General features: G+C 40.2%; 2 protein-coding genes and 2 pseudogenes across 2 annotated transcripts; all 4 read right to left on the reverse strand.

The window, feature by feature from the left end:
• Window positions 1–3090: 3090 nt before the first annotated feature.
• On the reverse strand, window positions 3091–4027 carry LOC132242242 (olfactory receptor 4D10-like; annotated as a pseudogene).
• Window positions 4028–5791: 1764 nt separating this feature from the next.
• LOC132242243 (olfactory receptor 4D6-like) lies at window positions 5792–6736 on the reverse strand. The gene has a single exon (XM_059711145.1). It carries the CDS (start codon window positions 6734–6736, stop codon window positions 5792–5794), a length of 945 nt encoding a protein of 314 aa, XP_059567128.1.
• An 11931-nt stretch (window positions 6737–18667) lies between these two features.
• LOC132242244 (olfactory receptor 4D10-like) lies at window positions 18668–19607 on the reverse strand (annotated as a pseudogene).
• Window positions 19608–22275: 2668 nt separating this feature from the next.
• On the reverse strand, window positions 22276–23202 carry LOC132242245 (olfactory receptor 4D6). Its single transcript, XM_059711146.1, has one exon. The coding sequence runs from the start codon at window positions 23200–23202 to the stop codon at window positions 22276–22278; it is 927 nt and encodes a 308-aa protein (XP_059567129.1).
• Between the last annotated feature and the right edge of the window lie 4138 nt (window positions 23203–27340).

Raw genomic sequence — 27340 nt, forward strand, 5'->3', positions numbered from 1 at the left:
CTCTGGGTACATCCCCAGCTCAGGGCTTCTGCAGGTCTGATTTGTGGACTGAGATTTATACCAGGACATGAACAATTTTTTTTTTTTTTTTAGTTTTAAAAATTTAGATCTAGGATCTAACTCCAGAAATGGGTGGAGGAGGGGCAGGGGGAAACTCTCAGCAGCTGTAAATAGCATAATAAGTAAACAAATAATAGCCAAGTTGATATATGGAATAATGTTTTCTGCTTCATTCCAACCTTTTTGAATGTGTATGCATAGTCTGAAGCATCTTCAGAGGTTTCTGCCATTTTTAAGGAGTCATGTTATCAGAGAATACAAGAGGCAATAGTTATTATTTTTGTTTGCTTTGCTCCATTTATTTTTTTGGGGGGTGGGGGTGAAGAAGGAGTTAAAGAAGTTTCATGTTTGCTTCCAAGTGCTTTCCCAGAGTGGTGATTCATTTCCATTCTACATGATTATAATGAACACAGTTCTCCTGGCTTTCATAATAGTGTGAATTCAAGGTCATATGTGTAACATGGGTTTTCCTGAAATCCAGTTATTTATTTATATATGGGGCATCCCTTGTGTTCATATTCTTATATGAAAGGTATTAGCACTATAGTTTCAATAGCAAAATTTTAAAAATATTAAATACATCGTTTTTTTAATTAAATCTTTATTGTTCAGATTATTACATTTGTTCCTCTTTCCCCCCCCCCCCATAACTCCCCTCCTCCCAGTTCCCGCCCCACCCTCCACCCTCACTCCCCACCCACTGTCCTCATCCATAGGTGCACGATTTTTGTCCAGTCTCTTCCCGAATCTCCCACACCCCTTTCCCCCCCAAGAATAGTCAGTCCATTCCCTTTCTATGTCCCTGATTCTATTATAATCACCAGTTCATTCTGTTCATCAGATTATTTATTCACTTGATTCTTAGATTCACTTGTTGATAGATGTGTATTTGTTGTTCATAATTTGTATCTTTACCTTTTTCTTCCTCTTCCTCTTCTTAAAGGATACCTTTCAGCATTTCATATAATCCTGGTTTGGTGGTGATGAACTCCTTTAGCTTTTTCTTATCTGTGAAGCTCTTTATCTGACCTTCAATTCTGAATGATAGCTTTGCTGGATAAAGTAATCTTGGTTGTAGGTTCTTGGTATTCATCACTTTGAATATTTCTTGCCATTCCCTTCTGGCCTGCAAAGTTTCTGTTGAGAAATCAGCTGACAGTCATATGGGTATTCCCTTGTAGGTAACTCGGTTTCTTTCTCTTGCTGCTTTTAAGATTCTCTCTTTGTCTTTTGCTCTTGGCATTTTAATTATGATGTGTCTTGGTGTGGTCCTCTTTGGATTCCTTTTGTTTGGGGTTCTCTGCGCTTCCTGGACCTGTAAGTCCATTTCTTTCACCAGGTAGGGGAAGTTTTCTGTCATTATTTCTTCAAATAGGTTTCAATATCTTGCTCTCTCTCATCTTCTGGCACCCCTATAATTCTGATGTTGTTACGCTTGAAGCTGTCCCAGAGGCTCCTTACACTATCCTCGCATTTTTGGATTCTTTTTTCATTTTGCTTTTCCGGTTGGGTGTTTTTTGCTTCCTCGCATTTCAAATCATTGACTTGATTCTTGCGCTCCTCTGGTCTGCTGTCGGGAGTCTGTATAATATTCGTTATTTCAGTCCGTGTATGCTTAATTTCTAGTTGGTTCCCCAACATAACATCGAGGGTCTCATTAGTTTTCTTGTAGATCTCATTAAGTTTATCGGCGGCTTCTAAACAGTTCTTGAGAGACCTTAAAAGTGTGGTTCTGAACTCTATATCTTCCATTGACAATTTTGTCCTGTTTCTTTGTCTCTGCATTTTGTTATGCTTCCTTGGTGCACCCCCTAGTGGTCTTTGTTCGCAGTCTTATAGTTAAACCCTGATTGTTGTAGCTAATACCAGGGAGGGTTTGACCTCCAGGCCAAGTGGCTATGAGAATCAGCTGTGTCAGCAGTGAGAGAACTTCTGTCCTCTAGGGAGGTGCTAATCTAGCCTTCGCCTGAGGCTATCCAGCAAATGCCTCTGTGCAGGGCTTGGGTAGGGCGGGTCGCACAGGATCAACCAGGGTGGGCCGGAGAGAGCAGTTATGGCGGCTCTCAGTCCTGTCCCCAGGGGCTCTGCCTCTCTGAGTCCCAGCATCCGCTGCAAAGCTCGGAGAGAAAGCTGCACTCGCTCTGACTGAAGCCAGACAGTCCCGCTTCTCCCGTTTGAGTCTGGGTCCCTAAAGACTCGCCTGTATCTGGAGCTCAGAGTCTGCGACTCCCTCCCGATTGAAAACAACAACCGCGCCCTCCGCCGCCAGCCCTCTCCGCGCACTCCGCACCTCAGAATTTGACTTCAGCACTGCACCTCCTCTGAGTGTCCGTATGCGTTTCTCTTTCCTCCTAGTTGTAGGACTTCCACTCAGCCAGCGTTCCTGTGGTTCTGGGTGATGTCCCTTCCATCTTTTAGTTTTACTTTTGAAGTAGTTGTTCAAAGCAGCAAACTCCGGCGTTAACCTATGACGCCATCTTGGTTCTCCTAAATACATCTTGTGTTTGATTTGGGTCTGGGCTAATTTCTAAAGAATCATTTAGCAATACTGGTCTGATACTAAATACCCTGTGAAGCTGCAATTAATTGAGGGGCTGCTGGTTTTAAGAACTAGGCAACTGACAAGAGGATGAGGGGAAAATTATAAGTCTGGATGCCAAATTCTGAATAAATAATCTCCTTTTCACTTTTGCACTATCTATAAGTAAAGTAGATATGTTAAATGAAAAGTACATATAGAACTGGGACAATATATTTTTTTTGTTTTGTTATATTTGCCACTTATCCTAATTCAATAAGATGCTTGTAAGATAGACTAGTGACCTCTCTGGCTAACAATTGGATTTCTCTACTTTCTTTTATAACATAAAATCCATCTTTCTACATTATTAGTTTATGCTAATCAGAATCTTTGAAAGTCATGTGTACCTTAATAGAAATATAAAAATTATCTAGAAAAATTTTTAGTGAATACATTTTATTTGATGGACAAACATTTTTAAAGGTGGTAAGAAGGAGTGAGCTACTGGTCTATACCCTGTCAGAAAGCACAAGTCTCCTCTTCAGTCTCCTCAAGGCTGACTTCATCTCCTGGGTCCTCAAAGTGTAAATTAAGGGGTTCAGCAGAGAGGAGATGACAGTGACGGTGACAACAATGGTCTTATCTGTGGGGAGGGCAGTGAAGGGCCAGGTGTAGACATAGATGCAGGGCACAAAATGCAGAGTCACCACAGTGATGTGGGCTGTGCAGGTGGATATGGCTTTCCTCCTGCCCTTCCCTGACTGAGACCTTACTGTACTACTAATACTATGACCATATAGGACACAGGAGAAAGAAGAACCACAGTGTGGTTAGCAGTCCATTATTGGAAGTCAGCTGCTCAAGCATAAAAGTGTCTGTATACGTGAGGTTGAGGACCTGGGGGACATCGCAGTAGAAAGTGTCAAGAATATTGGGTTCACAGAAGAGGAGCGGGAACAACAGGGAAATCTGGACGACAGAGTGGATGAAGCCCTCCGCCCAGAAGGCTGCAATGAGGGCAGTGCAATGCCCCCTCCTCATGAGGATCACATAGTGCAGGGGCTTGGAGATGGCCACATACCCATCTAATGCCATTACCAACAAAGAAAATACATCCACCCCTCCAACAAGGTGGAAGAAAAACATCTGGGTCAAGCAGCCACTGAAGGCGATGGTCTTCCTTCTTAACAGAAGGTCCTCCAGAACCTTGGGAGCTGTGATGGAGGAGAAGCAGATACTGGCAACAGACAAATTACAGAGCAAAAAGTACATGGGGGTCTGAAGGAGAGACTCACAGGTCCCGGTGACCATGATGAGGAGGTTTCCCAGCAAAGTTGTCACATACACATAAAGTAGGAAAAGAAATCAGACCCAACTCAGTTCTTGATTCTGGATGGGGCCAAAGAAAATAAATTCTTGTGCCATTTTTTGGCTCCATGGAGTCATCTTCTTTTTCTCTCTTTTGTTTCAAGCTACTTCATATGAAAAAGTACTTGTCTACTTATTTGGTTTTCTTCCTAAGCACTAAGAATGCAATTCAGAAAGCTGCCTACGTGGCTGTGCCATTTACAATTTTTTAGTTGCCCAAATTTTCAAGATTGCAATCAGCTTGGTGATTAAGTAAAATGATCACATACAAAGTCATTCAATAATTCTTTTTCTATAAAACTGCTTTTGGTGAGAATAAGCTTTTATTTTAAGTAATGATATTTCCATAGCCTATTTTAATTAACTTATTTTAGTTTTAAAATTTTACTATTATTTTTCCACACATATTTATTGAATGCCAGGAGCTATCTGAAGCATTAAATACAAAAATAAGTAAGACATGTTTCCAGCCATTGTAGTCTTATAATCTATAAGTTTAATATTCTTATTAGCAAATATTCTGTTGACTTCAACAGTGTTTTATTTGTGAAAAAAAAGATATCATTCTGTTTCCTGTTGCAATATTGCTGTGGTGTGAATCAGTTTCCTTGCTTTTGGATGTTTAATGTTGAATTTCTTAAAATTATAGACTCTAATTCTGTGTAACTGGTCATTATGATTACCCTATACTAATTAGATGTTTTTTCTTAATTACTTTAAAATGTTTATAATTTGCTATTGGGGAAACAGATAGAAACAATGTGTAAATCCAAATCTCAAAGTATATCAATAATTTTTTAAATATTATGATTGAAACACTTAAACATGAAAGTTGCCCTCATATCAGATTTTAAGTGCGTGACACCACATTGTTAACTACAGCCACTGTGTTGTACAGCAGACCTATAAAATTTACCTCTCTTGTATAACCGATGAGGTCCTTGCTTGAGTGTGGAGGAGGGAATAAAGATAGTAACGCACTTCTGAGAGGTGGTCCATACTATGTCAATCATGCTCTCCTCTTCCTCTTTCCCTTTGTGGGTCAAAGACAAGAGAATGAAGGGATCACACAGCAGGGAGAGACACTGGTATCATTAGAATAATGCCTATTTAAAAATACATATTTTTAATTGGTTTCAGATAGGAAGGGAGAGGGAGAGAGATAGAAACATCAATGATGAGAGACAATCATTGATTGGCTGCCTCCTACATGCCCCATACTGGGGATAAAGCTCAAAACCTGAGCATGTGTCCTGACTGGGAACTGAACTGTGACCTCTTGGTTCATGGGTCAATGCTCAGCCACTGAGAACACCAGCCAGGCAACAAGAGAACATTTATAGCAACTTCCAAATGTCTATGGATAAATTGGACCCCATTCTCAAAGTGCTTTTGGCTGATCAAAAGTGGATGATTTGAAGAAAAAGTGAATGATTTGTGTAAATTGATGAACATTATGCATGACAAAATGTGAAATGTGTCATGAGAGAAGGAGAGGTAGATTTTGGTGGGATAGGAGTTGTGACAGAAACTATGATTTCTAGCAGTAACAAAAGCTATTATTTAAAAAAAAATTTTTTATTGATTTCAGAGAGAAAGGAAGAGAGAGATAGAAACATCAATAATGAAAGCGAATCATCGATCATCTGCTGCCTGCATGCCTCCTTGAGCTGCAATCTGGGCATGTGTACTTGTCCAGAATCAAACCTGGGACCCTGTAGTCTTCAGGCAACACTCTATCCACTGAGCCAAACCAGCTAGGGCTTGCTGGTCCTCTTACCATAAGGCTAGCAGCTTGAGAAAACCAAATCAGAATTAGATTTCCAGTCTCAGTTTGACTGCTCATCCCAGTTTACTGCTCTCAGATGGTCCAAGTCTCCTCTTCAGTCTCTTCATGGCTGACTTCATCTCCTGGTTTTTCAGGGTGTAGATCATGGGGTTCAGCATGGGAGTGATGACCGTGTTATTGATGGACACGGGTGTGTCCATGGGCAGCGTAGTGAAGGGCCGGCAGTAGATGTAAACAGAAGGCACAAAGTGAATAGTCACCACCAGGATGTGGGAGGTGCAGGTGGAAAGGGCCTTTTTCCAGCCCTCCCCAGAGTGAGATCGGAGCATCACCAGAATGACAGTATAGGACCCCAGGAGCAGGAGGAACCACAACAGCGTCACCAGCCCATTGTTAGAGATCATGAGAAGCTCCAGAGCAAAGGTGTCCGTGCAGGCCAGTTTAACCACCTGGGGCACATCACAGTAGAAGGCATCCAGGGTGTTGGGGCCACAGAAGGGGAGTGGAAGCATCAGGATTATCTGGACAATTGAGTGCAAACCACCACCCACCCAGGAAGCCACCACTAAGGCCACCCACACCTCTCTCCTCATAATGGTCACATAATGCAAGGGTTTGGCGATTGCAAGGTACCTGTCATAGGCCATCACAGAGAGGAAAAAAATATCTGCCCCACCAGTAAAGTGGAAGAAAAAGATCTGTGCCATGCAGCCATTGTAAGAGATGGTTTTCCTCTCTGACAAAAGATCTACCAGCAACTTGGGAACGGTGACTGATGAAAACACAATGTCTAGGACTGATTTGTTCCTTAGGAGAAGGTACATGGGAGTGTGCAGGTGGGAGTCACAGGTGATGGTCACCACAATGAGGGCATTGCCCAGCACAGTTGTCACATACACAGCAAGGAAGAACACAAACAAGAAAAACTCCAGTTCCCGAAAGCGAGTGAATTCTAGGAAGACAAATTCCCTCACAGTGGTGTGGTTACTCTGGCCCATGATGGGGATCACCTTCTTCCAGGTCTATGTTGGGAGAAGACATGTTAGGATTAGGAGTATGGTATCATGAGGCGGCAACATCACTTATCATATATTGTTATAAGGCTCTTTTAAGCATCCAAATAATCATGACTACTCAGAAAATGGTCTGGAAAGTCTTTATCCTGATGGTTCCTCTTTCCTACTGTAAGTACCCCGTGTTCATAGGAAGAACCATCACACTTCTATGCCCTTACTCTAACCAGAGGGAGATGAGAGGACAGTGATCACTTGACTCTGGCTTATCTTATGTCCTGCAAGAGTAACTTCCTCACATGTATGCAAAGCTTTCTATTTTACTGCAACATTTCATCTTTATTTTGATTCTTATAATAGTGGTTATGGGGAAACGGAGCTTACAGCCTAATATTTTACTTGAGAGGCTGGGGATTTTAATCAGCCAAAGACTTTTAGTTCTTATTGACATGCATATCAATAATTGCACATGGATATTTTACCTTTCAGAGGTTGAGGACTGAACACTATAGATATTAGAAAATTATATGTGTGCTAAGCTAAAGTTGGCTGCAATTGTGTCTTCGGGATGCCTTCACTTACCTTTAGGTTAGAAAAGTGAGCCTGCAGTGATTCCCCATCTTCATGGTTCTGTTCGTCCTCACCCAAACACGTGCACTGTCCACTGCTCTCTTAGACACTGAACTGGAAGTCTAAGAATATAATAAGCAGCATGGGGAATAGTGTCAGATATTTGTAGGAAAAATAATTTTCAAAGAGGAATAATTCAGTTGCTGATGCCATGGGAGTTATTAAAAGTTGCTAAGCAACATGTGTAAATATTGGGATTTCCCCATCTATCATTCTGCTATTGCTTTCTATTCCACTGTGGTCTGAGAGCATACTTTGTGTAATTTGTGAAAGTGTGTTTTTTGGCCCAGAATGTGGTCCATCTTAGTGAATGTTCCATGTGAGCTTGAGAAGAATGTGTATTCTGCTGTTTTTGGAGAAAAGTAATTTATAAATATCAATTAGATCCAGTTGATCATTGCTGCTGTTCAACGCAATGCACCCTTCCTGATTTTCTGCCTATTGAATCTACCGATTACTGATTGAGGGGATCAAAGTCTCCAACTATAATAGTGATTTGTCTATTTCTCCTTGTATTTCTATCAGTTTCTGCCTTGCTTATTTTGACACTCTGTTCTTAAGTGGACACATGTTAAGGATATTATGTAATCTCAGAGAATTTACCCTTTTATTATTATCATTACAAAGACCCTCTGTTTATCTCTGATAATTTTTTATGTTTTACAGTTTGCTTTATCTCAAATTAACACATCTACTCCAGTTTTCTTTTGATTTTTCTTTCTCCATTTTGTTACTTTTAATCTCTGTGTATTTTTCTATTTAGAGTGGGTTTCTTGTTCTATAACGATACCCAACATATACTTGGGTCTTTAACAAAAAAACCCATTTTGTAGTCCCTGTCTTTTAATTGGTATGTTTAGATTATTTGCATCATCAGGAGGCTTGAAAAGTCAACCAAGGGACTCTATTTCATCATTCTTTTATTTTGTCCTTAAAAATTCAGTTTAGAACAATGGTTCTCAACCTCTGGGTCGTGACCCCTATGGAGGTCGAATGACCCTTTCACAGGGGTCGCCTAAATACATCCTGCATATCAGATATTTACATTATGACTCATAGCAGTAGAAAAATTACAGTTATGAAGTAGCAACGAAAATAATTTTATGGTTGGGGGTCACCACAACATGAGGAACTGTATTAAAGGGTCGCGGCATTAGGAAGGTTGAGAACCACTGGTTTAGAGAATAACCTTGAGAAGAACATTCAGAATTTAAGGGTAAGCTTTCTTAGCACCATAAATTCAATTTTCTACTAGATAAGTTGACACCAGAAGGAACAGGGATTTGCTATCCTGAATGCTACTTTAGAAACATATCAGAATGATTTATCACCAGGGATTTTGACATAATTGAAATCCCTGAACAGTTATTGTGAAAAGTATATAGATTTCCTGAATTTAGAAGAGGGGATTCTCTTCTTGAGCCATAAATTACAGGAATTACATATATGTATGTAATTTAATTTCTGCAGCTATTTTGCAAAATAAATATGAAAATTAAATGTCAATCAATTTTAAATGACTAGTATCCCTTTGGTAGATTTGGAGAATGAGGATGGGAGAGCATAAGTGACATCCATAAATTGTCAGAGTCTGGATCTGGGATTAGAACCTTGATCATCTGAGAAATATCTTTGTGCTAATGGCATCAAATAGCAACTGTAAATTATCTGGCACAATACTTCATGAACTGCAGGCACTCGGTCAATGTGACTTTCTCTGTAAATGCATAAATGTGTATCAATGTTAGCAGCCAGACTGTGAGGGTCCTGAAGTTTTCTGTGAGGGCACCTTCTTCTGCTCAGGAACTTGTCCTCAATGTTCCCTTCTCCCTTAAGTGTCTGGCTTTCTTTCTAGATTCTTAATGTTCAAATGACTATGAAACTTAAAAAATAACCTCTTTTAAAAGGGAACGTTTGGTATTTTATTTTTTTAAAATATATTTTATTGATTTTTTTACGTTTGGTATTTTAAAAGGGACCAGCCTTAAACTAATAGATGAGTGTCAGATGGTAGAATCCCAGGCAGCAACATAAAAATAAGGGAAAATTTGAAGGTTACGGACCTCCCTTGTGCCTAGAATATATGGCACTTCCTGTTTCTTTGGATAGGAGTTAAGAGCAAGCAACCTCTTCAGGAACTTGTTGTTGTTGTTCTAATTTCTCTTCCTGGGAGCAACATTTCTAAGATTGGTTAGGATGTCCATCAGAGGAGCAGAAGAGAAAGGGAAGAATTTGGGTTAAATTTATAGAAAGGCAGAAAGACTAGAGTAATGCATGGAGAAGAAACACTATAAAAAAGTTCCTGTCACCTGGCTGAGTCTAATTTCCCAAGGCTCTTAAGGAAGACTGGACGGTACAAACATAGAGAAAATGCCGGCTGACTGTCTTCTCTTTCTCTTTATCTCTGCAGTTTGTTCTCGACTGTATTTTTTTAAGTTAGTCTGCTTTGGATACAGTCTAATCAGGCACATGTAGCCCCTTTCAGTCTTCAAGTTGCTGTCTAACGAGTCGGGGAGAATAAACTGCAAGTGTGTGTTTGTGAGTAGAAGACACTTGAAATGAGGAGATAAAAGGAGTTTGGAGACAGTGTAACCTCTAAGAAACTCGTTTTTTTTTTATTGTGTAAAGTATTACAAATAATAGTACATATGTCTGCTTTTTTTCCCCATTGACCTTCCCCCGGCCTCCCCTACCTCCCTCCTCCCCCGCACATGCCCTTACCCCACCCCCCAGTGTCTTGTGTTCATTGGTTATGCTTATATGCATGCATACAAGTCCTTCAGTTGATCTCTTACCCCCAGTTCAACACTTCCCAGCCTTCCCACTATAATTTGACAGTCTGTTCCATGCTTCTCTGCCTCTCTGTCTATCTTTTTGTTCATTAGGTTATAATGTTCTTTATTATCTATAAATGAGTGAGATCATGTGATTTTTTTTCTTTCACTGCCTGGCTTATTTCACTCAGCATAATGATCTCCACTTTCATTCATGCTGCTGTAAATGGTAAAAATTCCTTCTTTTTTTACAGCAGTGTAGTATTCCATTGTGTAGATGTACAGTTTTCTAATTCATTCATCTGCTGATGGGAACTTAGGCTGTTTTCAAATCTTAGCTATTGTAAATTGTGCTGCTATGAACATAGGGGTGCATATATCCTTTCTATTTGGTGTTTCTGTTTTCTTGGGATATATTCCTAAAAGTGGTATTACTGGGTCAAATGGCAGTTCCATTTTTAAATTTTTGAGGAAATGCCATACTGTTCTCCACAATGGCTGCACCAGTCTGCATTCCCACCAGCAGTGAAGAAGGGTTCCTTTTTCTCCGCATCCTCTCCAACACTTGTCATTTGTTGATTTGTTGATGATAGCCATTCTGACAGGTGTGAGGTGGTACCGCATTGTTCTTTTGATTTGCATCTCTCGGATGATTAGTGACTTTGAGCATGTTTTCATGTGTCTCTTGGCTTTCTGAATGTCCTCTTTCAAAAAGTGTCTATTTAGCTTTGCCCATTTTTTGATTGGGTTGTTTATCTTTCTTTTGTTAATTTGTATGAATTCCCTGTAAATGTTGAAGATTAAACCCTTATTGGAGATAACATTGGCAAAGATGTTCTCCCATGCAGTGGGCTTTCTTGTTGTTTTATTGATGGTTTCTCTTGCTGTGCAGAAGCTTTTTATTTTGATGTAGTCCCATTTGTTTATTTTATCCTTAGTCTCTCTTGCCCTAGGATCTATGTCTGTAAAGATATTGCTATGACGTATGTCTGCAGTTTTGCTGCCTATGGAGTCTTGTAGGATTTTTATGGTTTCCCGTCTTACATTCAAGTCCTTTAGTCATTTTGAGTTTGTTTTTGTGTATGGTGTAAGTTGGTGCTCTTGTTTCATTTTTTTGCGTGTATCTGACAAAATTTCCCAGCACCATTTATTAAAGAGGCTGTTTTGACTCCATTGGATGCTCTTGCCTCCTTTGTCAAATATTAATTTAGTATAATGGCTTGGGTCAATATCTGGGTCCTCTATTCTGTTCCATTGGTCTACAAGTCTGTTCTTGTGCCAGTACCAGGAAGTTTTGAGAACTGTGGCTTGATAATATAGTTTGAAGACTGGTATTGTGATCGCTCCAACTTTGTTCTTCTTTCTCAGGATAGCTGTGGCTATTCGGGGTCTTTTTTAAATCTGGATGAATTTTTGGAGAGTTTGTTCTAGATCTTTCAAATATGCCATTGATATTTTAATAGGTATTGCATTGAATCTATAGATTGCTTTAGGTAGTATGGACATTTTAATGATGTTGATTCCACCAGTCTATGAACATGGTATATTCTTCCATTTGTTTATATCTTCCTCTATCTCTTTTTTCAATGTCCTGTAGTTTTCTGCGTACAGGTCTTTTATGTCCTTGGTTAAGTTTATTCCTAGGTATTTTAATTTTTTTTGGTGCAATGATAAATGGGATTGTTTTTTTCATTTCTCTTTCTGTGAGTTCATTATTGGTATATAAAAAGGCCATAGATTTCTGTGCATTAATTTTGTATCCTGCTACATTGCCAAATTCATTTATTAGGTCTAGTAGTTTTTTGATGGAGTCTTTGGAGTTTCCTATGTATAGTAGGAGAAGCAGATGTCAAGGATGGCTAGATTGCGGAGCAGGAAGTACATGGGGGTGTGAAGGCGAGACTCACAGGTCACGGTGACCATGATGAGGAGGTTTCCCAGCAGAGTTGTCAGGTACACAAAACACAGAAAAAGAAATAAGACCAAACTCAGGTCTTGGGACTGAGTAAGTCCCAGAAATATAAATTCTTTCACTCTGGTGCTTTTCCCCAAATCCATTGAATCATGTTTCCTCTTCCTCATGTAGCTTGGAAAAAATGAAAATTGTTATTTCAGAAAGTGTTTACTCTCCCTTAATGGATTCAGGTTTATAGAGGCAAGTATTAGGTCTGAAAACCAGTGAGTTGTTATGACCACATGAATAGCTTAGGTTATTGCCAGTGTGTCCAAAATGACATCTTATTGCACAAGCATGCACTTAATTATTCTTTACTCTGTAAATTATAATGTTTTAGAAAATACATGAAAACAATGTTAAGTATACAAGTTCTAAGTATCCAAGATATACAGGTGGATGTGAAATATTCAGAAAAGGACTATTGTGACACAAAGGATATAAAAATGGAGTCAGATTGGTGTGTGGTTAAGGCAAGTGCCTATTTGCTGTGACTTGGGTCCTTTGAATTCCACAGGAGGATTTCCCCCCGCCCCCCCAGATTGTGCGTTCCATTTAAATAGTTTAAGATCCTCTATCTGCAAAATGGTTCTCTTTGGACTGAGTTCTGCAGAAACACTCTTCCCTTCATTTATCTAATTAAAAAATATATTTGCATTCATTTCAGAGAGCAAGGGAGAGGGAGAGAGAGATAGAGACATCAATAATGAGAGAGAATCAGTGATTGGCTGCCTCCTACCCCCCACTGGGGGATCGAGCCTGCAGCCCAGCATGTGCCCTGACAGGGAATTGAACCATGATTTCCTGGTTCATATGTTGACGCTCAACCTCTGAGCCACACTGGCCAGGCCTCCCCTTTTTCTAAATCACAAATTTAATTTTATGAACAGTTAGAAAAATTGAAAGCCATACAATTATTTTCTATTGCTTTATTCTTCCACAAGAGTACTTCTTTGCTTCTACTATTACTTCAAAGAAAGGATGTAAACATGAAGGCACAGAAGACATATGAAAGAAAGTCATTGCTATACAATTTTTATTTTTGGTGAATCTAAGAAAGGGTAGTTAGGTGTTCATTGTATCATTCGTTAACTTTTTCTTGAAGGTCTGATTTCATTTCTCCCGCGTTTTAACTTTAGCGTAAGAAATACTTTTGTCAACTTCAGTTTGAGGAGCTCTGTCTCCAGGAAATAAGCCTGAGAAAATCCCTCTTCAGTGTGTAATTAAAGGGGTCCCAGGAGACAAGAACTGCCTTTTCTTCCATTCCAAATAAAACTAATTTTTATGCCTGTCATTTCACAATCTCCTCTTTTTATTATTATTATTATTATTATTATTATTATTATTTTAATCCTCACCAGGGATATTTTTTCCATTGATTTTTTAGAGAGAGTGGAAGGGAGAGAGAGAGACAGAAACACATTGATTGGTTACCTCCTGCCGGCTTAGGCCCACAATATCCTCTTTATTAATGTCTCTTAGCTGTGCTGTCTGTCACTGAAGGTTCGCCCTGGAATGCAGCATCTTGTGTACTTATTACATTATATTTTTGCAAAATACATTTATGAATATTAATGATTCTATCTGGATTTCAATTTTTTTCACTTTTCTTTCCTCACTCTTATGCATAGACACCAGACGCCACAGGCACACACACTCATGTAGAGTAATGCTTCTTACCTAAAATCTCCAATCTTCTTTCAAGAACATCTTAATTAATGTTCACAGGAACCTTGGGACTCATTCAGCATCAGAAAAGTCTGTTAAGTAGTGAATTCAGAGGCTTCTCTTCTATCCTTTCGTGGAAAAAGACAAACTCAAGAGTAGTATTTGCTTGACTCCTCCATGCTGATGCACGGTGCTTCGTCATATTTACCAATTCCCTAACCCCAGGACTAGTATGAGAGTTATCAGAGGGAATAGAGTTGGATATGGCTGTGGAAAAATTCTCCTGATGGTGAGCTTGTTCCAGTGGGAGTAATTAAGATGTTACGCAGGCACATATGCTTGAGAACAGACAGTTTTATTCTAGCAGCAACAAACTCGACTCAGGCTCCCCTGAACTTTTCAATTGGACCTCAACTTTTGGACCTCCACGTTTGCCTCTGCATTGTCCAATTTTAGTAAAAATTCTGCTAAGTCGGTTCAGCCAGAACCCTCACCTTCCACGTCTAACCAGATTCCTCATCCTCCACCATCCCCAAGAGATATCTGATCACCCTGGCCTATCTTTAGCAGAAACCCTGTTAGGTCAGTTCAGTCAGAATCATCCCTGATGTTTCCTTTCAGTAATATTCTTCTTGGGAAATGAAGGTCTATTCTTAGGGATTCTGAACAAGTTCCTTAGGCCGTTTTGCCCATGTGGGGTGATTTCTGAAGTGTGACACACAAGTCCTGGAAGGAGCCCTTGGACCTGAGGCGGGTGTGTAGGCCAGAGTGAAGAAACTCCCTCTCAACGGCTGATGCACACAGTGGGCGATGGAGTTCTCATGGGGTGCACGTGCAGCCAGGAAATCCACCCTGGATCCATCAGCAAATCCCACTTGCTCAGCCTTCACAGTGTGTAAAAATCCTCACCACCTCCACCATTACTGCCTAAGTCATGTCTTCATTACTTCTTTCATGGAACTGTTTCCGTAGCCTCTTAATTGGTCTTTTTGTTTTTGTCTATACCTCTCTTCCGTATATTTATAACAGCAGGCCCTGAATTTCTGTGAAAACATGCACCACTAATTCTGCTCTTTGAAGCCCTCTAAATATACACCCCATCTTACTTAAAGTGAAAGTCAAAATCCTTACAATGATTGAAAAGGTCCTAGTGACCTTGTCCCGTGGCCCCATTATCTCTTGGACTGCAAGAACTACCTCTCTTCTCCTTGCTTCTTCTCTTCTAGTTATAAAGCCCCCTGCCCCCCGACTGTCTCTTGGACACTCTGGGTACATCCCCAGCTCAGGGCTTCTGCATGTCTGATTCGTGGACTGAGATTTATACCAGGACATGAACATTTTTTTTTTTCTCTTCAGTTTCAAAAATTTAGATCTAGGATCTAACTCCAGAAATGGGGGGTGGGGGGGGAGGGGAGGGATTCTCAGCAGCTATAAATAGCATAATAAGTAAATTATTAAAATCCAAGTTGATATATGGAATAATGTTTTCTGCTTCATTTCAACATTTTTGAATGTGTAGGCACAGTCTGAAGCATCTTCAGAGGTTTCTGCCATTTTTAGAGAGTCATGTTATCAGACATTAAAAACAACTCAATTATTTTTTTGACCATATTCTCCAATGATTTGAAGAGCAGAAATGAGTAAGAGGTAATATTTATTAATTGAGGTTTTTTGTTGTTGTTTGCTTTGCTCTATTTATTTCTTTTGGGGGTGGCGGGGGGCAGAAGGAGTTAAAGAAGTTTCATTTTTGCTTCAAAGACCTTTCCCAGAGTAGTGATTCATTTCCATTCTACATGATTATAATGAACACAGTTCTCCTGGCTTTCATAATAGTGTGAAGTCAAGGTCATGTGTGTAACACGTGTTTTCATGAATCCAGTTATTTATTTATATATAGGGCGTCCCTTGTGTTCATATTCTTCTTTTTTTTTTTTAATTAAATCTTTATTGTTCAGATTATTACATTTGTTCCTCTTTTTTCCCCCCCATAACTCCCCTCCTCCCAGTTCCCGCCCCACCCTCCACCCTCACTCCCCACCCACTGTCCTCATCCATAGGTGCACGATTTTTGTCCAGTCTCTTCCCGAATCTCCCACACCCCTTTCCCCCCCAAGAATAGTCAGTCCATTCCCTTTCTATGTCCCTGATTCTATTATAATCACCAGTTCATTCTGTTCATCAGATTATTTATTCACTTGATTCTTAGATTCACTTGTTGATAGATGCATATTTGTTGTTCATAATTTGTATCTTTACCTTTTTCTTCCTGTTCCTCTTCTTAAAGGATACCTTTCAGCATTTCATATAATCCTGGTTTGGTGGTGATGAACTCCTTTAGCCTTTCCTTATCTGTGAAGCTCTTTATCTGACCTTCAATTCTGAATGATAGCTTTGCTGGATAAAGTAATCTTGGTTGTAGGTTCTTGGTATTCATCACTTTGAATATTTCTTGCCACTCCCTTCTGGCCTGCAAAGTTTCTGTTGAGAAATCAGCTGACAGTCGTATGGGTACTCCCTTGTAGGTAACTGACTTTCTTTCTCTTGCTGTTTTTAAGATTCTTTCTTTATCTTTTGCTCTTGGCATTTTAATTATGATGTGTCTTGGTGTGGTCCTCTTTGGATTCCTTTTGTTTGGGGTTCTCCGCGCTTCTTGGACCTGTAAGTCCATTTCATTCACCAGGTGGGGGAAGTTTTCTGTCATTATTTCTTCAAATAGGTTTTCAATATCTTGCTCTCTCTCATCTTCTGGCACCCCTATAATTCTGATGTTGTTACGCTTGAAGCTGTCCCAGAGGCTCCTTACACTATCCTCGCATTTTTGGATTCTTTTTTCATTTTGCTTTTCCGGTTGGATGTTTTTTGCTTCCTCGCATTTCAAATCATTGACTTGATTCTTGCGCTCCTCTGGTCTGCTGTTGGGCATCTGTATAATATTCGTTATTTCAGTCTATGTATGCTTAATTTCTAGTTGGTTCCCCAATATAAGATCGAGGGTCTTATTAGTTTTCGTGTAGATCTCATTAAGTTTATCGGCAGCTTCTAAACAGTTCTTGAGAAACCTTAAAAGTGTGGTTCTGAACTCTATATCTTCCTTTGACAATTTTGTCCTGTTTCTTTGTCTCCGCATTTTGTTATGCTTCCTTGGTGCACCCCCTAGTGGTCTTTGTTCGCAGTCTTATAGTTAAATCTTGATTGTTGTAGCTAATTCCAGGGAGGGTTTGACCTCCAGGCCAAGTGGCTATGAGAATCAGCTGTGTCAGCAGTGAGAGAACTTCTGTCCTCTAGGGAGGTGCTAATCTAGCCTTTGCCTGAGGCTATCCGACAAATGCCTCTGTGTAGGGCTTGGGCGGGGCGGGTCACACAGGATTAACAGGGTGGGCCGGAGAGAGCAGTTATGGCGGCTCTCAGTCCTGTCCCCAGGGGCTCTGCCTCTCTGAGTCCCAGCACCCGCTGCAAAGCTCGGAGAAAAAGCTGCACTCGCTCTGACCGAAGCCAGACAGTCCCATTTCTCCCGTTTGAGTCTGGGTCCCTAAAGACTCGCCCGGATCTGGTGCTCAGAGTCTGCGACTCCCTCCCGATTGAAAACAACAACCATGCCCTCCGCTGCCAGCCCGCTCCGCGCACTCCGCACCTCAGAATTTGACTTCAGCACTGCACCTCCTCTGAGTGTCTGTGTGCGTTTCTCTTTCCTCCTAGTTGTAGGACTTCCACTCAGCCAGCGTTCCTGTGGTTCTGGGTGATGTCCCTTCCGTTTTTTGGTTTCACTTTTGAAGTAGTTGTTCAAAGCAGCAAACTCCGGCGTTAACCTATGCCGCCATCTTGGTTCTCTTCTTCTTTTTTTTAATATATGTTTTTATTGATTTCAGAGAGGAAGGGAGAGGGAGAGAGAGATAGAAACATCAATGATGAGAGAGTATCATTGATCGGCTGCCTCTGCACACCCCCTACTGGGGGTCAAGCCCGCAACCCAAGCACGTGCCCTTGACTGGAATTGAACCCGGGACCTTCCAGTCCACAGAGCAATGCTCTAGCTAGCCACTGAGCCAAACAAGCTAGGGCTGTGTTCATATTCTTATATGAAAGGTATTAGCACTATGGTTTCAATAACAAAAATTTAAAAACATTAAATACATCTTGTGTTTGATTTGGGTCTGGGCTAATTTCTAAAAAATCATTTAGCAATACTGGTCTGATATTAAATAACCTGTGAAGCTTCAGTTAATTGAGGGACTGCTGGTTCTAAGAACTAGGCACCTGATAAGAGGATGAGGGGAAAATTATAAGTCTGGATGCCAAGTTCTGAGCAAATAATCTCCTTTTCACTTTTTCACTATCCCTAAGTAAAGTAGAGGGAGTGGATAATACAAATTATATAAATAATGTTAAATAGAAAGTGCATACATAATTGGGACAATATATTTTTTTTGGTTTTGCCAAATTTGCCACTTACCCTAGTTCCATGGTTGGCAAACTGCGGCTCGCGAGCCACATGCGGCTCTTTGGCCCTTTGAGTGTGGCTCTTCCTAAGCCTTAGGAGTATCCTAATTAAGTTAATAACAATGCACCTACCTATATAGTTTAAGTTAAAAAAATTTGGCTCTCAAAAGAAATTTCGTCGTACTGTTGATATTTGGCTCTGTTGACTAATGAGTTTGCCGACCACTGCCCTAGCTCAATAAGATGCTTGTAAGGCAGCAATTTGATTTCTCTACTTTCTTTTATAACATAAAATCCATCTTTCTACATTATTAGTTTATGCTAATCAGAATCTTTGAAAGTCATGTGTACCTTAGTAGAAATATAAAAATTAACTAGAAAATTTTTTAGTGAATACAGTTTATTTGATGGACAAATATTTTTAAAGGTGGTAAGAAGGAGTGAGCTACTGGTCTATACCCTGTCAGAAAGCACAAGTCTCCTTTTCAGTCTCCTCATGGCTGACTTCATCTCCTGGGTCCTCAAACTGTAAATCAAGGGGTTCAGCAGAGGGGAGATGACAGTGACGGTGACAGCAATGGTTTTATCTGTGGGGAGGGCAGTGAAGGGCCGGGCGTAGACATAGATGCAGGGCACAAAATGCAGAGTCACCACAGTGATGTGGGCTGTGCAGGTGGGGAAGGCTTTCCTCCTGCCCTCCCCTGCCTGAGACCTCAGCATCATTAGGATGACTGTGTAGGATACCAGGAGGAAGAAGAACCACAGGGTAGTGACTAAGCCATTGTTGGAAATCATCAGAAGCTCAAGTGCAAAGGTATCTGTGCAGGCGAGGTTGAGGACCTGGGGCACATCGCAGTAGAAAGTGTCAAGCACATTGGGTCCACAGAAGGGGAGCAGGAGCAACAGGGAAATCTGGATGATGGAGTGTACAGAGCCCCCCTCTCCCCCAGGCAGCCACAATTAACCCAATGCAACACCCCCTCCTCATGAGGATCACATAGTGCAGGGGCTTGGAGATGGCCACATACCCATCTAATGCCATCACCGACAAAGAGAATACATCCATCCCTCCAACAAGGTGGAAGAAGAACATCTGGGTCAAGCAGCCATTGAAGGCGATGGTCTTCCTTCTTAACAGAAGGTCCTCCAGAACCTTGGGAGCTGTGATGGAGGAGAAGCAGATACTGGCGACAGACAAATTACAGAGCAAAAAGTACATGGGGGTCTGAAGGAGAGACTCACAGGTCCCGGTGACCATGATGAGGAGGTTTCCCAGCAGAGTTGTCACATACACATAAAGTAGGAAAAGAAATCAGACCCAGCTCAGTTCTTGATTCTGGATGGGGCCAAAGAAAATAAATTCTTGTGCCCTTGTGCCACTTTTCGGCTCCATGGAGTCATCTTCTTTTTCTCTCTTTTGTTTCAAGCTACTTCATATGAAAAAGTACTTGTCTACTTATTTGGTTTTCTTCCTAAGCACTAAGAATGCAATTCAGAAAGCTGCCATTTATAATTTTTTAGTTGCCCAAATTTTCAAGATTGCAATCAGCTTGGTGATTAAGTAAAATGATCACATGCAAAGTCATTCAATAATTCTTTTTCTATAAAACTGCTTTTGGCGAGGATAAGCTTTTATTTTAATGATATTTCCATAGCCTATTTTAATTAACTTATTTTAGTTTTAAAATTTTATTATTATTTTCATTCCACACATATTTATTGAATGCCAGGAACTGTCTGAAGCATTAAATATAAAGATAAGTAAGATGTGGTTCCAGCTATTGTAAACTTATAGTCTATTAATTTAATACTTATATTAGTGAATATTCTATTGACTTCAACAGTGTCTTGTCTTGCTAAAAAAAAAAAAGGATATCATTCTATTTCCTGTTGCAATATTGCTGTGGCATGAATCAGTTTCCTTGCTCTTGGTTGTTTAATGCTGAATTTCTTAAAATTGCAGCCTCTTATTCTGTGTAACTGGTCATTGTGATTACTCTATACTGATTAGATTATTTGCTGAATTTAAAAATGTTTATAATTTACTATTGGGAAACAGATAGAAACATTGTGTAAATCCAAATCTCAAAGTATATCATTAATTTTTTATATTATGGTTGAAACACTTAAACATGAAAGCTACCCTCATAACAGATTTTAAGTGCATGATATCATATTGTTAACTATAGCCAGTGTTGTACAGCAGACCTATAAAACTTTACTGCTCTTATACAACTGATGTGATCCTTGCTTGAATGTGGGGGAGGAATAGAGATAGTGATCTACTTCTGAGAGGTGGTTCATACTATGTCAATCATGCTCTCCTCTTCCTCTTTCCCTTTGTGGGTCAAAGACAAGAGAGTGAAGGGATCACACAACAGGGAAAGACACTGGTATCACTAGAATAATGCCTTTAAAAATATATACACTGAGTGGCCAGATTATTATGACCACCCCATCAGTATTTCATTGACACTTCTGAAAATACTGAATATTGAAAACTTCCTAAGCAAATACACTCAAGGTTTTATTATTATTATAATTTGCATAACTAATTCACTTCATTGTACTGATGGGGTGGTCATAATAATCTGGCTGGTCACAATAATCTGGCCATTCAGTGTATATATTGATTTTAGAGAGGAAGGGAGGGGGAGAGAGATAGAAACATCAATGATGAGAATCATTGATCGGCTGCCCCCTGCACACACCCTACTGGAGATCAAGCCCAAACCCAGGCTTATGTCCTGACTGGGAATCAAAACATGGTCTCCTGGTTCATGGATTGATGCCCAACCATTGAGCAACACTGGCCAGGCATCAAGAGAATATTTATAGCAACCTCCAAATGTATGTGGATAAATTGGACCCCATTATCAAAGTGCTTACAGTTGATCAAAAATGGATGGTTTGTGTAAATTGATGAACATAATGCATGGCAAAATGTGAAATGTGTCACAAGAGAAGTAGATGTAGATTTGGGTGGAATAGGAGTTGATAGGAAATATCCTGATTTCCAGCAGTAACAAAAGCTACTATTTTCTTTGTCTATTTACACAGACAACAATGTGGTGATGGCCAGAAGGAAGGGGAAGTAGGGGCTGGGTGCAGGTGGGCAGAGGAGCGGGTGTGGGTTGGGGGGGGGATATTTGTAATAGTGTCAACAATAAAAATAAAGTTAAAGAAAAAGAAGTATAAAAAGTTGTTTAATTTTTACTATCACTAATTGGTGAAATATATTGAAATTTCTGTACTCAAAGTATAAAATAAAGAAGTTATTTTAATAGTCAACTGGAAATAACTTTCACCAGAAAAAGTATGTGTGAAATAAGTACCTCCATATTCTGTCCATGTGCTATTTAGGGATAGCAGGATAGATAATAGGTAATATTGATTGTATGCCTGATTAATGCCAGAAGTGGTGCTCACCATCACAACTATCATCCTCTCAACATTGATCATGTTTTATTTTCATGACAACCTTGTTAGTAGACATAGTATTTCTATATTACAAGTGTTGAAAGTGAGGTAAAATATGTTGGCTTAAGAGTCACAGACTAGTCCTAGCTGGTTTGGCTTAGTGGATAGAGTGTTGGCCTGTTGACTGAAGGGTCCTGGGTTTGATTCTGGTTAAGGACACATTCCTGGGTTTCAGGCTCAACTCCCAGTAGGGGCCGTGCAGGAGGCAGCCGATCAATGATTCTCACTCATCAGTGATGTTTCTTTCTCTCTCTTTCTCTCCCTTCCTTTCTGAAATCAATAAAAATATATTTTTTAAAAAAAGAGTCACAGATGACATAAAAAATAGCATTTAGTTTGTTGATTTTAATCTTATACCCCATACTTTTCCCAGTCCACAAGTCTATAGTTATGTTGTTCAATCTCATCTCTTCCTTTTGTTCTTATATTCCTTCAAATAGAGTTGAAGGGCTATGAGAATGTTTAGAAATGACTGGAGAAAGAGCTAGTTGTCTCTCTTACCCCAAGGCTAGCAGCTTGAGAAAACCAAATCAGAATTAGATTTCCAGTCTCAGTCTGACTGCTCACCCCAGTATACTACTCTAAGAAGGTCCAAGTCTCCTCTTCAGTCTCTTCATGGATGACTTCATTTCCTGGTTTCTCAGGGTATAGATCATGGGGTTCAGCATGGGAGTGATGACCGTGTTATTGATGGACACGGCTGTGTCCATGGGCAGCGTAGTGAAGGGCCGGCAGTAGATGTAAACACAAGGCACAAAGTGAAGAGTCACCACCAGGATGTGGGAGGTGCAGGTGGAAAGGGCCTTTTTCCGGCCCTCCCCAGAGTGAGATCGGAGCATCACCAGAATGACAGTATAGGACCCCAGGAGCAGGAGGAACCACAACAGCGTCACCAGCCCATTGTTAGAGATCATGAGAAGCTCCAGAGCAAAGGTGTCCATGCAGGCCAGTTTAACCACCTGGGGCACATCACAGTAGAAGGCATCCAGGGTGTTGGGGCCACAGAAGGGGAGTGGAAGCATCAGGATTATCTGGACAATTGAGTGCAAACCACCACCCACCCAGGAAGCCACCACTAAGGCCACCCACACCTCTCTCCTCATAATGGTCACATAATGCAAGGGTTTGGCGATTGCAAGGTACCTGTCATAGGCCATCACAGAGAGGAAAAAAATATCTGCCCCACCAGTAAAGTGGAAGAAAAAGATCTGTGCCATGCAGCCATTGTAAGAGATGGTTTTCTTCTCTGACAAAAGATCTACCAGCAACTTGGGAACGGTGACTGATGAAAACACAATGTCTAGGACTGATTTGTTCCTTAGGAGAAGGTACATGGGAGTGTGCAGGTGGGAGTCACAGGTGATGGTCACCACAATGAGGGCATTGCCCAGCACAGTTGTCACATACACAGCAAGGAAGAACACAAACAAGAAAAACTCCAGTTCCCGAAAGCGAGTGAATTCTAGGAAGACAAATTCCCTCACAGTGGTGTGGTTACTCTGGCCCATGATGGGGATCACCTTCTTCCAGGTCTATGTTGGGAGAAGACATGTTAGGATTAGGAGTATGGTATCATGAGGTGGCAACATCACTTATCATATATTGTTATAAGGTTCTTTTAAGCATCCAAATAATCATGACTACTCAGAAAATGGTCTGGAAAGTCTTTATCCTGATGGTTCTTCATTCCTACTCCAAATACAGTGTGTTTACAGGAAGACCCATCACACTTCTATGCCCTTACTCTAACCACAGGGTCATGAGAGGACAATGGTCATTTGACTCTGGCTTATGTCCTGCAAGAGTAACTTCCTCACATGTATGCAAAGCTTTCTATTTTACTGCAACATTTCATCTTTATTTTGATTCTTATAATGTCTGTGGCATCTATAAAGTGGTTATGGGGAAATGGAGCTTACAGCCTAATATTTTACATGAGAGGCTGGAGATTTTAATCAGCCAAAGCCTTTTAGTTCTGATTGACATACATATCAATAATCGCACATGAATATTTTACCTTTCAGAGGTTGAAGACTGAACACTATAGATCAGTGATGGCGAACCTATGACACGCGTGTCAGAGGTGACACGCAAACTCATTTTTTGGATTGATTTTTCTTTGTTAAATGGCATTTAAATATATACAATAAATATAAAAAATATAAGTCTTTGTTTTACTATGGTTGCAAATATCAAAAAATTTATATATCTGACGCGGCACCAGAGTTAAGTTAGGGTTTTTCAAAATGCTGACACGCCGAGCTCAAAAGGTTCGCCATCACTGCTATAGATATTAGAAAATTATATGTATGCTAAGCTAAAGTTGCCTGCAATTGTGTCTTCGGGATGCCTTCACTTACCTTTAGGTTAGAAAAGTGAGCCTGCAGTGATTCCCCATCTTCATGGTTCTGTTCGTCCTCACCCAAACACGTGCACTGTCCACTGCTCTCTTAGACACTGAACTGGAAGTCTAAGAATATAATAAGCAGCATGGGGAATAGTGTCAGATATTTGTAGGAAAAATAATTTTCAAAGAGGAATAATTCAGTTGCTGATGCCATGGGAGTTATTAAAAGTTGCTAAGCAACATGTGTAAATATTGGGATTTCCCCATCTATCATTCTGCTATTGCTTTCTATTCCACTGTGGTCTGAGAGCATACTTTGTGTAATTTGTGAAAGTGTGTTTTTTGGCCCAGAATGTGGTCCATCTTAGTGAATGTTCCATGTGAGCTTGAGAAGAATGTGTATTCTGCTGTTTTTGGAGAAAAGTAATTTATAAATATCAATTAGATCCAGTTGATCATTGCTGCTGTTCAACGCAATGCACCCTTCCTGATTTTCTGTCTATTGAATCTACCGATTACTGATTGAGGGTATCAAAGTCTTCAACTATAATAGGGATTTGTTTATTTCTCCTTGTATTTCTATCAGTTTCTGCCTTGCTTATTTTGACACTGTTCTTAAGTGGACACATGTTAAGGATATTATGTAATCTCGGAGAATTGACCCTTTTATTATTATCATTACAAAGATCCTCCATTTATCTCTGATCATTTTCTATGTCTGCTTTATCTCAAATTAAATATCTACTCCAGCTTTCTTTTGGTTTTTCTTTCTCCATTTTGTTACTTTTAATCTCTGTGTATTTTTCTATTTAGAGTGGGTTTCTTGTTCTATAACAAGACCCAACATATAGTTGGGTCTTTAACAAAAACCTCACTTTGTAGTCCCTGTCTTTTAATTGGTGTGTTTAGATTATTTGCATCATCAAGAGGCTTGAAAAGTCAACCAAGGGGCTCTATATCATCATTCTTTTATTTTGTCCTTAAAAATTCAGTTTAGAGAATAACCTTGAGAAGAACATTCAGAATTTAAGGGTAAGCTTTCTTAGCACCATAAATTCAATTTTCTACTAGATAAGTTGACACCAGAAGAAAAGGAACAGGGATTTGCTATCCTGAATGTTACTTTAGAAACATATCAGAATGATTTATCACCAGGGATTTTGACATAATTGAAATCCCTGAACAGTTATTGTGAAAAGTATATAGATTTCCTGAATTTAGAAGAGGGGAGTCTCTCCTTGAGACATAAATTACAGGAATTACATATATATATGTAATTTAATTTCTGCAGCTATTTTGCAAAATAAATATGAAAATTAAATGTCAATCAATTTTAAATGACTAGTATCCCTTTGGTAGATTTGGAGAATGAGGATGGGAGAGCATAAGTGACATCCATAAATCATCAGAATCAGCAACTTCTGGATCTGGGAGTAGAACCTTGATCATCTAAATGGCATCAAATAGCAACTGTAAATTATCTGGCACAATACTTCATGAACTGCAGGCACTTGGTCAATGTGACTTTCTCTGTAAATGCATAAATGTGTATCAATGTTAGCAGCCAGACTGTGAGGGTCCTGAAGTTTTCTGTGAGGGCACCTTCTTCTGCTCAGGAACTTGTCCTCAATGTTCCCTTCTCCCTTAAGCTTCTGGCTTTTTTTCTAGATCCATACTGTTCAAATGACTATGAAACTTAAAAAAATAACCTCTTTTAAAAGGGAATGTTTGGTATTTTAAAAGGGACCAGCCTTAAACTAATAGATGAGTGTCAGATGGTAGAATCCCAGGCAGCAACATAAAAATAAGGGAAAATTTGAAGGTTACGGACCTCCCTTGTGCCTAGAATATATGGCACTTCCTGTTTCTTTGGATAGGAGTTAAGAGCAAGCAACCTCCTCAGGAACTTGTTGTTGTTCTAATTTCTCTTCCTGGGAGCAACATTTCTAAGATTGGTTAGGATGCCCATCAGAGGAGCAGAAGAGAAAGGGAAGAATTTGGGTTAAGTTTATAGAAAGGCAGAAAAACTAGAGTAATGCATGGAGAAGAAACACTATAAAAAAGTTCCTGTCACCTGGCTGAGTCTGATTTCCCAAGGCTCTTAAGGAAGACTGGACGGTACAAACATAGAGAAAATGCCGGCTGACTGTCTTCTCTCTCTCTCTTTATCTCTGCAGTTTGTTCTCAACTCTATTTTTTTAAGTTAGTCTGCTTTGGATACAGTCTAATCAGGCACATGTAGCCCCTTTCAGTCTTCAAGTTGCTGTCTAATGAGACAGAGAGAATAAACTGCAAGTGTGTGTTTGTGAGTAGAAGACACTTGAAATGAGGAGATAAAAGGAGTTTGGAGACAGTGTAACCTCTAAGAATCTCATTTCTAGCACCTGTTGGAAACTTTTGCTTTGGACAGTAGAGAAGGCACTTTTTTTTTTTTAGTTGGGTTTTTTTTTTGTTTTTAAATTTTGTTTTATTGCTTAAAGTATTACAAAGAGTATTACATATGTCTCCTTTTGAGAAGGCACTTTCAAAGTCCATGGTTAGCAGTGCATTTGGAGAGTTGGTTCTCTATAGCCCTGTTCTCAAAGAATTACTTCCTCAAGTGTTTGTGAAGTAAGGATTTAAAAAATCCAAAATCAGAAAAACCAAGATGGTGGCATAGGTTAACACCGGAGTTTGCTGCCTTGAACAACCACTTCAAAAATACAACTAAAAGACGGAACGGACATCATCCAGAACCACAGGAAGGCTGGCTGAGTGGAAGTTCTACAACTAGGAGGAAGGAAAATAGCATACCGAGACTCAGAGGAGGCGCATTGCTGAAGTAAAATACTAAGGTGTGGAGTGCATGAGGAGAGGGCTGGTGGCTGAGGGCGTGGTTGTCTGTTTCAATCAGTAGGGAGTCTCAGACTCTGAGCTCCAGATCCGGGCGAGTCTCTAGGGACCCAGACTCAAATGGGAGAAGCGGGACTGTCTGGCTTCGGTCGGAACTCAAAGGCAGCTTTCTCTCCAAGGTTTGCAGTGGTTGCTGGGACTCTGAGAGGCAGAGCCCCCAGGGATGGGACTGAGAGCAGCCATAACTGCTCGCTCCGCCCGCCCTGTTGAACCCCGGGGACCCGCCCTGCCCAAGCCCTGCACAGAGCCATTTGCCGGATAGCCTCAGGCAAAGGCTACATTAGCACCTCCCTAGAGATCCAGCACAGAAGCTCTCCCACTGCAGACACAGCTGATTCTCAAAGCCACTTGGCCTGGAGGTCAAATCCCCTCTAGTATTACCTACAACAATCAAGGTTTAACTACAA

The sequence above is a fragment of the Myotis daubentonii genome, chromosome 9 (assembly GCF_963259705.1).
Source record: "Myotis daubentonii chromosome 9, mMyoDau2.1, whole genome shotgun sequence".
Lineage (NCBI taxonomy): Eukaryota > Metazoa > Chordata > Mammalia > Chiroptera > Vespertilionidae > Myotis > Myotis daubentonii.

Coding starts and splice junctions, on each gene's coding strand:
- LOC132242243 (XM_059711145.1), bottom strand. CDS start 6,736: ATGGGCCAGAGTAACCACACCACTGTGAGGGAATTTGTCTTCCTAGAA.
- LOC132242245 (XM_059711146.1), bottom strand. CDS start 23,202: ATGGGCCAGAGTAACCACACCACTGTGAGGGAATTTGTCTTCCTAGAA.